Source organism: Lasioglossum baleicum, chromosome 10 (assembly GCF_051020765.1).
Source record: "Lasioglossum baleicum chromosome 10, iyLasBale1, whole genome shotgun sequence".
Classification (NCBI taxonomy): domain Eukaryota; kingdom Metazoa; phylum Arthropoda; class Insecta; order Hymenoptera; family Halictidae; genus Lasioglossum; species Lasioglossum baleicum.
Window position 1 is genome coordinate 7,284,789 of NC_134938.1, and position 14,233 is coordinate 7,299,021.

Below are 14,233 nucleotides of genomic sequence, written 5' to 3' on the forward strand. Positions count from 1 at the left end.
AGCAACTTTGGCGCGGAGTGTATCGTGGTGCCCGTGTATATCACCCATAGGTTTTTGCGAACAAGTCCAACAAATTGCTCAGTATACTTTACGTATTTCCTTTTTCTTTTTTACTTAATTTTAAATGGGCGCTTCTTTGTACTGCGTGCTCCGACGTATACAGGGTTTTGAAGAGTTCAGTTTCGAAGCTTAGAGCCGTAACGGCGAAAAGTATATATATTTATAAGTTTAATTCTTGTTGGATACATGGAGTCTATATGTGCTTACATTATTCTATGTATGACTAAGAGTAATATATTTTATCGGTCGTATTTCCTTGTGCTCCGGATGAGCCGTGTTTAACATATTCGCATCGAACGATCCACGTTCGGCGAGTTTTTAAACGTGTACGATCCCCCAGTGGTGTACAAAAAATGAAAACTAATCAGTATTATCTCTCTGTTCTAAGTGTTAAACAGTAGGATCAATCGAATTTAGGAAAAAAAAAGCATCATTCGAAGCATGTAAAGTGTTCGACGTATGTTTGTATGCGTGTAGACGACGGTGGTGTATGTACGGCTGCGAAATGATAGGAATGTGAAAGATATTCCAGTGTTTATCTGCCAAATATTATTCTCCTGCGAATAATAGCCATCAGGGATAATTGAAGGATATGTACCTTGTATAACAATGTCGGGATTATTGCCGTTTCTGTAAGCAAAAAACAAAAAAAAATGATAAAAAAACGTAATTGATAATGTGTAACACTTCCGATCACGACGATATACCCTGTATTTCACTACTTCTCTCGAATTGTCCAAGGATCCGAAGGTATTTTTGTTCTCGTCTCGCGACGAGGCTAAATTGCGAATAAAGTATTATCAACCCCTTATTCCAAACGACGTTTTAAAGACTTTCTTCGGCTCACTTATTTTCCATTATTATTTGGTTCTTCTTCTTCTATACCTTAGCACAAAATGGTGTGACGAGTACGGTTGTTTTTTTGTTTCATTAGCAGGTATAGGCGCGTGGCATGTAACTGGAGATCGGAGTAATGCGGGAGGAGTCGTGGGCTCGGTGGCAGGAGCTCCAGGAACGACAGACGAAGTCTTTCTTGCAGCCCAGGAGGCCGCACAGGCCCACCGCGACTCGCAAGGTAGGCCTACCCGCACCATGTTTCATCAGCTCCTGCTCGCCGTAACAATAGGCACTCCACGTTGGCACAACATTGTCGTCGATAACTTCTCCGGGATTCTGAATATTGCAAAAGAAAACCGACCAATCGAATCCGAAAAAACTTGAACAAAATCGCACGGGAATGTGTTCGTTCTAAGGAGCAAGATACAGATTTCGAATTTTTGAGAACGAGAGAAATGATATATACGCGTAAAAGGAAACAAAAAAAAAAGGATGAAGTGGCTTCTTACTGACAACGACACATTACCAGGACCACAGAAGTATATCTTCGCCAGCCGCGAAGTGAGAAGTGCCCATTGCGCAGGCGTGCCAGGACTTATTTTTTTTTGTTTTTTCACTGTCGAATAACGTGGTTCAACCTAGATGCCGATACGTTCAAGAGTAGCACGGTCTCTGAAAGAGCTTTTCATATTCTATGAATTAGGGCATGTAGCTTTCCGTTCACTTCTAAGTTCCTTATTATCTTTTCGTCTATTCCTCTATTTTTAGTTTTCGTTTACTGTTTTTTATTCGCGATGCCGGGCCGCGAGGTTGACGAAGGAAAGACTTGGCCACGTAAAACCTTGCAAATTTCTTCCTCTCTAGATTACTGCGGGTTTTTATTTTAAACATCGTTTGTCCTTCGGTATTTTGTTATCGTAAGTTGTCCCGAGATATGTCAATCGTGCCCGCAATTTTCCACCCGTTTTTCATCGTGGCCGGTCTTTATCGTTTGGCCTCGGGACGCGATATTGCGACCTCTCTCTCCTCTGCAAGGAAAAAGTCGACCGCGCGGACGGATGAGCTGCTCCGCCGCCGACCACTGACCAAAGGAGAAACACGAGACGCATCTTTTTCTCTTCATTTATCGTGTCCGCGTATCTTGCGACAAACATTTTTAGCTATCGCAGATCGGTAAATATCTAGCAATAACGAAGTCAGATGGAGAGAGAGAGATTGAGAAAAATAAATGATAAGAGAAGAGAAAAGAGAGAGAGAGAGAGAGCGAGAGAGCTACGAATCAGTTCAGAATAGTCGTGAAGAAGATTGTCGTGAAGAATAACGGTTTACGGTTTAACAAACGAGATTATTTCACATCCTCCGGGGCGGGTGACACACGATTATCGATTGTACGGTAGGCAGGTCTCTCGATGGTGTCCTCTCCTTCCTGAAGAACTCGCTTTTATTTCAAACACACTCGAACGATTAACCCTTTGCACTTTGAACGAAATCTCGCGAGTCTCACTTGATCGAAAAGAAAACGTATCAATGACGAAAGTATTTTACTACGAAGTAGAAGCAAATGATCCTTGAACAATTAGGTGTTAGAAGATTCGAGCCACGTCAGGATCCGCCGCAACGACTGTCCATGAACATGATGCAGCATCGTCTTCAAAAAATTCAGAATTCTGGACGAAAAAAGTTTCCGCAAAGATCGTGCTGGGTCTGTAGGCTTCACGGGAAACGTAAGGATACATGCTTCATGTGCGAGTATTGTAGAGTTCCTCTCTGCAGGATTCAATGTTTCGAGCGTTACCACACGTACGAGAACTACTAACTTTTATACATACATTATACTCGATCTGGTAATAACGTTCATTCCAATTTTTACGGTTTTGTAATGCTTTAATAAAAACATATATATTTCGTTTGTTATCGGAGTGCAAAGGGTTAAGCGAGTTCGGAGGAAGTATAGCGAGCTCTGAGAGCGGTAGGAAGGTGTCTATGCGGTTGTCGGATACGGGATCGCGTTGTTGCCATGAGAGAAACTCAAGCCGGAGTAACACGAGAGCTCGAGAAAAGGATCTAACGGGCGAGACCTAGTCAGTGTCGGCCGACCGATCGGCTGCCGCCGTGTCCCAGTTTTCCTTTCCACTTTGGAAGCCGTTCTTTCGAGAAATCGGATCGCGAATGCGCGCGCACGGTCGCGCGATATCGAGCGGGTGAAACTGCGCGTTGTACGCTAATCCACTGGCGACTACGTAGAAAAAGCGAAGATGCAACGCGTGCGTGCCGTATGCATAATTCATATCGCGACACAGTTAGGCGGCACGAGAGCAACGCAGAAAACATGGTCGAAACGCATATTAGAATTTCCGAAGCAGATTATTTGCATCGTGATGCAACACGAAAGGTTATCGGTGAACAACAGCGATTTCGTGTTTCGTACGTGTTCGTTTCTCGCGCGGGTGTCTAGTTTGGCGCGAGAGCTCGGCGCAGAAACGATTCGTAACCGCGAGTCCGTTCCCACGGAAACCCGTCGGCCTTGAGCTCGATGGAGCCTCTAAGAGAGGAGTTTAATCGCGACGGATAGAGATGTGCTCGGCAGAGACGATTTATCGATTCGCGCGGAAGATCGGTTGCCGCTTCCTCACCGCTCGTAGGTGAAGCCGCTCGTATTCCGAAGTGGTCGACCCAGATTCGCGGATGCCTATAATCGCGGGTCGTCGAACCCCGTCGATACGAAGTTCAACTATTCCGCGACGATGCCGACGCGGACAGATCGCGTTCCGATTCTATCGGGCGGTTCGTTAAGAGTGTAGCCTCGGAAACTCGGTTCGGCAAACAAAGACCTCTGCGATCGAGGAGCGCGGGGAAAAGGACGGCGAAACGAGAGAAAAGAACGGCGGGCAAACAGCTGTCGCTTCTTCCACTCCGGCGCATCTGCCAGCGCAACCGCGCGCAGCTGTCGTTAGCAGATGCAGCGCGAGTCGAGAAATTTCGATGGAAACAGCCTCGGATAGGTCGACGTATCTTTTAAAAAAAAATTGAAGTCGAGGGACGGAACGGGACGCCTAGAGAGACCTTTCGTTTTAGGGATCCAAATGGGGAGGAAGGGTGTTGAACGCGTCGCGGTGTTTCGTTTTTTAAGAGGATAGAGTTTTAGGACCTACGGTCGCCATGAACACAGGTGATCCAACGCGGGAGACAAGGTAATATCGGAGAGAGAGGAGCGACCTCTCTGTCAATGCTAGTTCTACCTGACGATTTCGTAATCTCGTCTATCGCGTACTTGTTACGGCAATATCGTGTTGCGTTACGTTTCCGGCGCTCCTTTTTGTTCGAACACTGTTTTCTATTGTTCTCGTGTACACACGATAAAGAGAAGAGTTTCTAGTGAGATAAAATTTCGGAAGAGAGAGAGAGAGAGAGAGAGAGAGAAATTCAAGCGCTTGCATTGATGGGGATGGTCGTTGTTTTCACCGTCAGAGACTTGTTACCTTGAATCGATTTGTTCGTGCGGTTTCTTATCGACGTCCACGAAGGAGCCTTTCCGAGCGAAACGTAAATTCCACGTTCCACTGTCTGTCTGAACACGTTCCGTGCCGCCGCGTCCGTCGATCAAAAAGTTATTCGGAATACAGTCTGAAAAACTTGCAATCAGTTCTTTCACTGTTAGTCATTGAATTCCAGCGGCACGAAACGCGTCGACAAGTCTCCATTTTCGAAAAAAAATCGACCTCTTGACGTTCCGAAGCTAAAGTCGTTGGAACAGCAGGCAGACCTACAAATGAATATGCAAATTTATTGTCTTGTCGAGTGGTGTACGCGCTCTCTCGTGACACACACACGTGTACGTGAACACACTATATTATCCGCTTCGTTCCGAGTTTTGACTGGTCGAGTCGCGTGATTTCCACGGATTTGAAAAACGTGTACACACGGAGAAATCGTCGTTGAACCAAAGAAATCTGTTCCGGTGGTAACTAGAGCCGGTGTTGCGCCACGTTATTTGCAGTACGTAGAGGATTCTCCTATAATTGTCGTTGTGTAAACAAATATACGAGCCGGTGGGTGAAGGTAGAGGCGGTTGCTCCGACGTTGGTTGTGTCCGAGGGTTTCCGTCTTCGAGATCCCGGATATATCGAGGATCCCTCGGGCGTCCTCGGCGTTTCGCGATCGCCTCTGCCTCGATAACCGGAGGGCAACCTTCGTATCCTAATGGCAAAGAACAGAAAGACACACAAAAAAAGGAAGGAACCACCCATTGTAGTCGTTTACGTGTTTTTTTTGTCGAGCGAGGAACGGGTAATGGAGGAAAACCCTCTGGGGAATCTAAAGCAAAACAGTTGAGTGTCGCAACGAGAGGAGAAGAGAGACGCGGACGAGACGTAAAGCCAACCCTTGCGCTCTCGCCGCTAGAGATACTTTCTATTTTTTTATATTTTTTTTTTCTTCTTTAAATATACATACATATAATAAGGTCATCAGGGTATGTCGCGATCTATCGTTGCACGGCGGAAACGCTCCCGGAATATACTCATATTCTGTATGCCTGTACCTAATGTTTCCTCTCGCCTCTCACACCCGCCATACTCTCCGAACGGACGCTTCTTTTCGTGCCTAACGGGGCGAGCACGGTGGCTGGTCATACGTCTGTCGATCATCTAATGAAAGACATTTGTCTGGGAAAGATCGCTTTTCAAATCGAGAACATGTCTCTCTCGCTTCCAATTATTTCCACGAGCGCGTTCTCTTTCTCCTCCCGAAAAAGAACCGATCAGGATCTCGCGTCCACCTTTACCTGTCCAGACAAAAAAAGCACGTGGTCATTTTTTGGTAATCGCGGCACGCGTGACACGCGCGCTTGCACGCACATTCACCGTCCGCGTTATCGCACGCGACGCTCCCGTGCGCTCGCGTGTCACATGGGCTCTTTGAAACGCGTACCAAAACAGAGAAAAAACAATTTCTACATATATATAATATATACGCATATACACATATATATATGTATATATATAATTACAAGAGATATATATATATATATACATATATATACATGTATATGATATACGATGTGTGATATATCAACATACTTTTTCTTTGTCCATCCGTGTATGCGTACACTCGATAGTTTTTAATCCATTGCGTTGTGCCATTTTTTGCGTAATTCGTCTTGCATGCCACGCTTCCTTCGGTAGTGTAATTTACGACTCTTTAACTCTGCGGAGGTGAGCGAGCGCGGTGCGTTCTCGTCACGGTAACTCGCGAAGAAGGTACCCATCTTTTTGCGTGTTCTGCCTGAAAAAGTCAACGTGTTTTCATTATCTAGGGTAGTCCTCATATTCACACGCACATCTCCTCAGATACACAGCCATTATTCATTACCCTACATACATACACAGACACACATATATATATGGTGGTGGTGCTCGTTCTGCGAAAACACACACACGCATACACCTTCTACTACCTCTTCTATCTTTTCTCTCCATATAGAAAATTTCATTCGGTTTTAATACCCCCCACTACGATATATACGAGGCGTACGCGCTTGCACACATTCCAATATTTATATATATATTTTTTTTAACTAACCCATGTGTACATAACTCGCTTCTTTGTTCGTAACGCATATAAACATTAAATATTTGATTAACCCGATTTATATATACATGTATACAACGCTGTTTTACACGTATCCTTTATGTATACCCGTATTACGCGTGTGTATAGCGCACACTCGCGAGTGTGCGCACATACACGTTTCGCGTACGGTGATACGTATGTCGATGAAATTCCGCGGAACGAGTGCGTGTTTTTTAACGAGGTGTATTTATACATGCTATATGCACATGTGTATGTATAAATGGACATATGTCCATGTATGTATATATGCATTTTCTATACATATATACAGAGATTAACACACGCACATATTTTTATACACATTCTCTACATCGAGATGTATATATATATATATATATATTTAAACATATTTAAACATATATATATATATATATATATATATATACACACACGAACACGCATATGTACTATGATCGTCTATATTTATCATTGCGTATGAAGAACATAATAGTATTGTCAATACTCTGCTCATGGTATTGTACTATTCCGCATTTCGAATCTCGTTGTTGTACCATACCATGTTCATTTCTCATATTTTCTGTAAGTTCTCTCTCTTGTCACATCGTTTTACCTCCCAAGTGTTTAGCCGAATTATCACGAAGAGTCACAGAAGAAACTAAAGTCCAGACGACGAACTGGAGAATCACGATCGAGCGATTTCTTGATCGTCGATACGCTCCCAGTTCGACGAGTTCCCCACGCAGCAAGAAGAGAGAAGAAACGCCGAGCAGTGTGCAATCGGCGCATTGTTCGGCCCCGCGGTGATATCGATTTCATATGCTTGTCAGCCATTTTGCTGCGAGGATATATTACGCGCCACGAATTTTCGGATCGCGTCGTTCCCGCTTTTTCGGGATCGACTCGGCCCTCGCGGTTCACGGTGAATTTTTGTCCGGACGAAAATCGGCCATTTTTGCTCGGTTCGTCTTTGGGCGGTTTGTTGTCGAAAGACAACGAGATGGAAGAAGATCTGATGGAAGAAGAGGCTGGCACCGCGTCAGGTAATCTCCGGATGAAGAACTGGTAAGAAGGTAAAAATGGTAAAATTGTAACAATCTGGTAAGAACTGTAAAAATGGTAAGAAGGTAATATTGAAGGCCTTACGTGAACACATGTTCCGTAATTTTCTTATTTCTTTCTCATATTGTATACAATTAACCTGTTTACATTTGAATGTTCAATTTGTCCATGGTATTGCAAACGAAGTTCGGCTCGAGTCAAGTGGACAGTCTAGTTTATGGTAAGATGACTAGCTGTTCCTTGAGTCGAGAGCAAAAGGCTCCCCTTTGCAATTCATTTGTTGAGTGTTGAGCGAATGAGAGAATTTTTTCAAAAGAATGACTTCACCCATTTCGATGGTCGGGTTTACAAATGATTTTGTTTAACATTGTCCAATTGTCCAAGGTATATTTTCTTTGAACTACTTCCGAAGAGAACGCGGCACATTCGTGCAATTCCAAAATGTGATTCTTGTTGCTACGTCTATGTGTTTTAAGATTCACATTTCGGGAATTGTGTGAATGTTCGACGTAGCTCGATCGCGAATCGTTGTCGAATACTTGTCGATACTTCCGGAAGAAGCTTCGCGCGATTTGTGACGCGGGTTTCGTTGTCCTCGACAGCATTTTGGACCTGCGCCACTGTGCCATTCTTCGTTCCGCTGGTATCGATCGGTTGTCGATCGAGTGTGACCATTTTTGATGGCCGTCGAAGAAGAGAGAAGAGTCGGGGTCCACGAAGAAAGAAGATGGAAGATTTGTATGGGTAAGGTTCTTGGGAAATCCCGAGGAAAGTCGCACGAAACTTCGTCCTTTTTCGAGTTTCGATATGTGCAACTTTGCCTTTGGATTTCCAAGGTTTTGGTAAGACATATTTGGTAGCGATGAACAAGGTTTCAATGATTTCCACTTGTCGAGAAGTACCGAATTTTTGGTACTTCTCAGTGGTACATGAAAGTGTTCGAAATTCTGAAGTCCTTTCTGGACTTCAGGTATCGAGTTCAACGAGAAGAAGTTCGAAGGACTCGTCGCGGGATTCATCTTTAACAATAATGGTAAAATGGTACAGTATTGGTAAATATATTCCACTACTAGGCTAAGGTTTAGGTTAAGATTCATTTGACTGATTGGTACCATTTTGAAAATGTTCTGTGGATATCCATATTTTGATACTTGTGTTTGATACTTTCAGCTTTCGACTTCGACATTATATCCTATTTAGCATTTTGATGTTAACAATTTGATTATTGATTGTGTTCGATCGTGTCAGTGTCGTTTTCAGACGCGAGTCTGTGCAGACACTGACGCGTGAATTGTTTAATTAAATTTCTGTGCAATGTATTCTGTAACCACTGATTTCATTTTCAGGAATTAATTTTCTGCAATCTCAGCATTCTTCGTTTATCGATTGTCCAACGATCAAGAACAATTTCTCACACGTTTATTGTTTCCGTTAACAATTGCACGCGGTACGCTTCGTCGGCGTAAAGTTTTCGATCTTTTCGAGGAGAATTGACTCGGTAGAAAAGAGTTCGCGCGAGTGATGTTCCCGAGAGCTACGATTTTAGTTTTCGAGAACTTGTTCGGAGTGCGGAGAGAAGAAAATATAGTGGTGTTTGTTTCGAGTGCGATCCGTACAAAAATGGTAAAAGGTAAAAAAGGTAATATGCGTAAGTATATTATCTTGCGTGTTGTATCGGCACGCGAGATGCCTTTCATTTGATAATATTCGATATACAAAGCATGAAAATGATTGTTCTCGGATTCACATTGAACTACATCGAGGCTAGAAGAGTCCTCTTAATCATTGAGACCTCGGAGGCAAGAGACAATCATTTTTATCTTACTACAAAGTATTCTCTAGATATAAGATTTTTCCTGGTACACTATTTAAAAACATGTATTTTTCGTTTCTCTGTGATAACTATCCAAGGATTCGCTTTACTTATTAAGATACTCCACACGCCTTTTTCAATCCTGATCAAAGTAGGACGTTCGTTTCTCTCAGTTTCTCTATTTCATTTTGTCCCTCCTCGTTTCTTTTTCTGATAACTGATTCCCGTTGTCACCTGGTGCATTGATTTCTCATTCACGATGCGTGTTTCAACGAACACTGCAATTATTTTGCGAGAAAACGGTATTCTCGAGCACCTCAAGCAATTCCACCCCGACGGGTAATGTATCCCCCTCAGCAATGGCGGCCCGACGAAAATTCTCGTTCGTTTCTCTTCGAGTGTCTCGGCAACTGTGAATGTGTGAGTAAATGTTAAACAATCGTTGGTTGAGAACGGTGTTGTATCAAGGAGATTTCTCTCAGGGAAGTCGCGAGATGTTTGTACAATCTACGTCTTTCATGCTCCATGGCGCCGGGTGATGAAAGATCTTGGGATTGCTCTTTCATCGATCGTGATTTCTCGCGTGAATACCGTGGAGATACTTCAACTATAAATTACGATATTCACCATGGGGGTTACAGAGAATCTCGCGGTAGTGGTTCCCAATGGATCATCCAGTCGTTGATCCATCGCGAATTTTCTACGCGTATTCGCCAAGTCAATCGTTTAATGTGACACGACCTATCGTTGCGGGTTTCGCAGAAACGTCGCGGTCATCTTGAACATTGACCTTTGTTACTTTTCCATGAAGATTAACGTAAGAACATGTTAAAATCGTGTACGAATGAGAAGCTCTTTCAGAGGTTGCGCAGAGTGTGCTTGGATTGTTGGATAAGCTTTGAACCTGGTCTGGAGACGTTGTAGACAAAAGATAACGGATTTTTCTTGCCGGTTATCAGCTGGCAAGGGAAAGTGACCTCTTTCCTCTCTACTACGATCTGCCAACGAACGATTAACCTTCACACCTGGCCCGATCGTTGTCGCCTCGGTAATGTTTGCTGCGCAGCACTCATAACCGGTGCGGCAGCGTTGACGGCTCTTCCGAAATGTCCGTCGACACTGACGAAGCTCTTACCAGACGCGGGGAGACTGGACGATAAATGGGGACTGGACAGATTTTCCTTCCTGAGAAAACCAGACGAAGCCTGCTTCCCCTTGCTCCTCGCCCAGTACGAGTGTTAGCGTGATTGTGGTGAGGGCCACGGTGTTTCAGAATCGATTCTCGGCTATTGTTGCTCGCGATGCGGCCGGCGTTACGCCGTCCAGTACTCGTTGGAGAGACACCGGAGGTATGAGTGCGGAGTAGAGAAGCAGTTCGTCTGCAGGACTTGCTGCCAGCGTTTCACACGGCTGGACATCATGAGGCGACACCAGAAGCGGACCGGGCATCACGTGGCGCCTTACTCCAGAGAAAGGTTTCCCAGGTCGCAGCTCCAGCACTCCGGGATTCTCGAGAGAGAAGCGAAGCACGCCGGAGTAATCGATACTACTCCGTAGCACGTATTTCTCTCGCTCGCTTTCTCTCTCGCTTCCTCTCTGTCTTTCTTTCATTTAGTAGTTCACGCGGATCCCCTCGCAAAAGCGACTAACTGGAAAAAGGAGAGAAAATCGCACGCCAAGTATGTCGTCGTTCCATTCTTCTGTCTATTTTCAAGTAATAGAAATCGATTGTTCCGTCTGTGGACCTTCACTCGTCCATCGCGCCACCAGTCTTCCACGGGTCAATATATCTGGGGAGTTACGTGCCTTTTATTACAGTTATTTTTTCGGAGCCTTGTAAGGCGTCGGGACCAACAGTGCGCAAGGTCAAGTGAAGGTCAGACATATCTTGGCTTGCGACGTCGTTTCACAGCTCGCGTACCGTTGCCATTTTCTGTTCGTAGTATGCCAAATCGATTGGACATTTAACTATGCGAGTTTTTGTAGCTTCGAGCGATTGTCAGTAATCAGATTTCCGAGACTGTTTCAAAATTATTGTTTCTCCCCCCCTCATTGTTTTGTATTCGATCTGGAAATTACGCGAGAGAATTATGTTTGTAACGGTCCAAATTCAAAATTGTACACGCTACGCGTTATTATTCCGCTCTCGGGAACAATCGGCGCAAATCGTTAACTATTTGTAAAACAATCCTACCAGAGAGTTACCGTTCGAAATATTGTTATAAAATAAACGATCGTTTGTTGCAAAAAAGACAGCCAGTCGCATGTGTTGCAGTAATGTTTTTCCGGTCAGTCTTGTCTGTAAGAAAACTCTGAAAAACTCGACCGGTTCGCGGGTAACATTCTAAAGATATTTTCAGTTCGATACACATTTCGAAGATTGTACTTCCGGTTTACCCGCGAGCCGCGCTCATCTAGCAAATCTTCCATCGGAGCACATCCGGAACGGATGGATGTTCGAATTTCGTCGAACAGCTGCGTTTTCTCGCGTGCAAACTTAAGCTTCCTCACTTGCGCGTAAAGATTCGATCCGGCTTGATTTTTCTATCTCTCGAACGTGATTGGCTCGTCGACCGGAAGTTGTCGTCCGAGGTTCCAGCTATCGGCCGATGGAGTGGAGCTTAAGAAGAACAATAAATGGAATTTTATGAAAAACCTTGTCTCTTATCATTCTGCGAGCACACCCCTCCACCATCCCACGTTTCAGGAACCCATTTTCAGAAGGATCTGTTTAAACAATCGACAATGATGTCTTACAAAAAAAAAAAGAAAAATCTCTACAGACTCTGAGAACCACTACTTCGATATATTTAGTGTTCCTTGCAAAATGGCCGGCGCCATTATAATTGTTCCGTTGCAAAACGATTGTGTTTTCGAATAGAAAAGCTTCCAAGAAATTTGTACCATAAAGTCTCTTCGAAGAAAAAATCGTTGTCGCTGCACGTATATACGCGGTCATTTTTCTAATTTGTCGTTGTCGGGTCGCGCTAGATCGATCATCGCTGACTATTCAATTAATCGACCAAGCTGATTATCACGGTATATTATCTTGCCGAAGTGTAGTCGCAAATATCGAAGCGGTTTTCTTGGACCACGTCGCTTCTGAAGGGTTGAGAAAGCTGCGGAGTTGCTTCTTAGAGTCGACATCCGATAGCTACGACATCGGATCGCAGCGACAGGACCACACCGTGGATCATCTAGGAGCCACCTGGACGCCGTAAATCATAATTTTCCAGGCACGTTTGTTTTTATCCATTATCAAGAACAAACTCTCGCGATATATTATTTTTCGTTCCCTCACCTTCTATCGTTCGCACCGCAACAGACGGTGTGCTCTTTTGTACGCCGAAACATCTCTCGGTTTCATTTCATTAATTTTTCAAAATTCTAACAAGTTCATAATTATTTATGATCGAAGGTAATTTCGCTTTTATTTCTTGTAATTATTACATATATATATATATGTATATATATATGAAATAACAGATCATCGTTGTATATAATTGTATAGTTTGTCCTTTTTAATTTTCATACTTGTTCAGTCCATGGAGAGAGTACCTTTGGAATTTCAATTTGATCTCTATTGTATTCCGCGGTACCGGCTTCAATTTCCTGTGTACTAATTCTCATTTACGAACCATGACGCTCGTATATGCAACAATGTCTTAACGAATCGAGTGAGAGAGAAAGAGAGAGAGAGAGAGAGAAAAAGAGAATGAGAGAGAGTGAGAAAGTTCCCGTTGCTTTTGAATCGATCAGAAATAAATGATTCCGTTGGTGTACCAACAACCATCGACACGCAAATACCGTCTGACCTTGTACTGCATGCTGGCTCATGGTTTGCCACGAATTTAAGCTTGAATCATTAATTGTAATGCGTAGCAATATTCGTTTCGAGTTGAGATCCAATGAAATAATAATCGAACGTGTCCCCGAGTGCTTTTCCCGTGATTTTCACGTGTCGAGAGTTCGTTTCGGAACTCCCGGTTTGTAACTTTTCGTATTACGAGATCTCTTACTTTCTATTTTATTTTTTTTTTTTTTTCGTCCACATTCATGTTTCATGGACGTGTGTGCTGGGTGAAACAATATACAAGGAGGCATTTTTTACGTTGGGTTGAATTAATGAAGTATCACACAGGTGTAAAAATTGGAGAGACTAATAAAAAGCAATTCATTTTTGGAGCAGCATGTAAATAACAATGGCTCGGAATGAAGAAGACTGCGCGCGCGAGTGCCTCGCTGACACGAATCGATACTGGTCTAACAAGTGTTGTACTGTTCTATATTTGTCTCGCGGTTCTAAAACCACGGAATTCCATTCGCAACTTTCAAAATCATTCTTCGAACGTTTTCCCATACACAAGTCGAAACTCACTCTCCCGGAATCCTTTCCGTCGTCGGAGAACGCTAACCGTGCACAATATGGTGCACGTTTTTTTTTCAATAAAAATCACGATATACTGACTTTCTCGCAATATTTACTTAAACGAAGATAATTAGCATAATTAAGGGATGAGAGAAAAACGTGACACCAGTTGTGGCGCGGTTAGCGTTGTATGTTCGTCCTTACCGCAGTCTTCTTTTCGAGCGAGCTTAAGCCTTGACCGTATATCGTCCACATGCTTGGCTCGAGCTTTCCCCTCTTCGTCGTTGTCAAGAGATCGAGTACCCGCTTCGAGATTCTACTGTCGTGTATCTTTGATGCATTGTCGTGCGAGTGAGAGTGGTGATCGAAATAGAAAGAGGGGAGGGGGGAGGGGGTTGGAGTGGCGGCGGCGGCGGTGGAAGTAAGGGTTGGGGGATGGGCGATAGAGAAATCATTGTGGACGTTTTCGACCCGGACACGCGAGAACGTGAGAATTGTTGATT

General features: G+C 43.8%; 1 protein-coding gene across 7 annotated transcripts in view; it reads left to right on the forward strand.

The window, feature by feature from the left end:
• LOC143212712 (uncharacterized) overlaps positions 1-14,233 on the forward strand; it is a 182,997-nt gene that overhangs the window by 6,189 nt on the left and 162,575 nt on the right. For all 7 annotated transcript variants that reach the window (XR_013009749.1, XM_076431781.1, XM_076431783.1 and 4 more), the window contains exon 6: positions 995-1,135. Coding sequence is in view for 6 of the 7 variants with exons in the window: in XM_076431781.1 (XP_076287896.1) it covers positions 995-1,135 (141 nt within the window). In the remaining variant the exon portion in view is untranslated. The remainder of the gene's footprint in view (positions 1-994; positions 1,136-14,233) is intronic.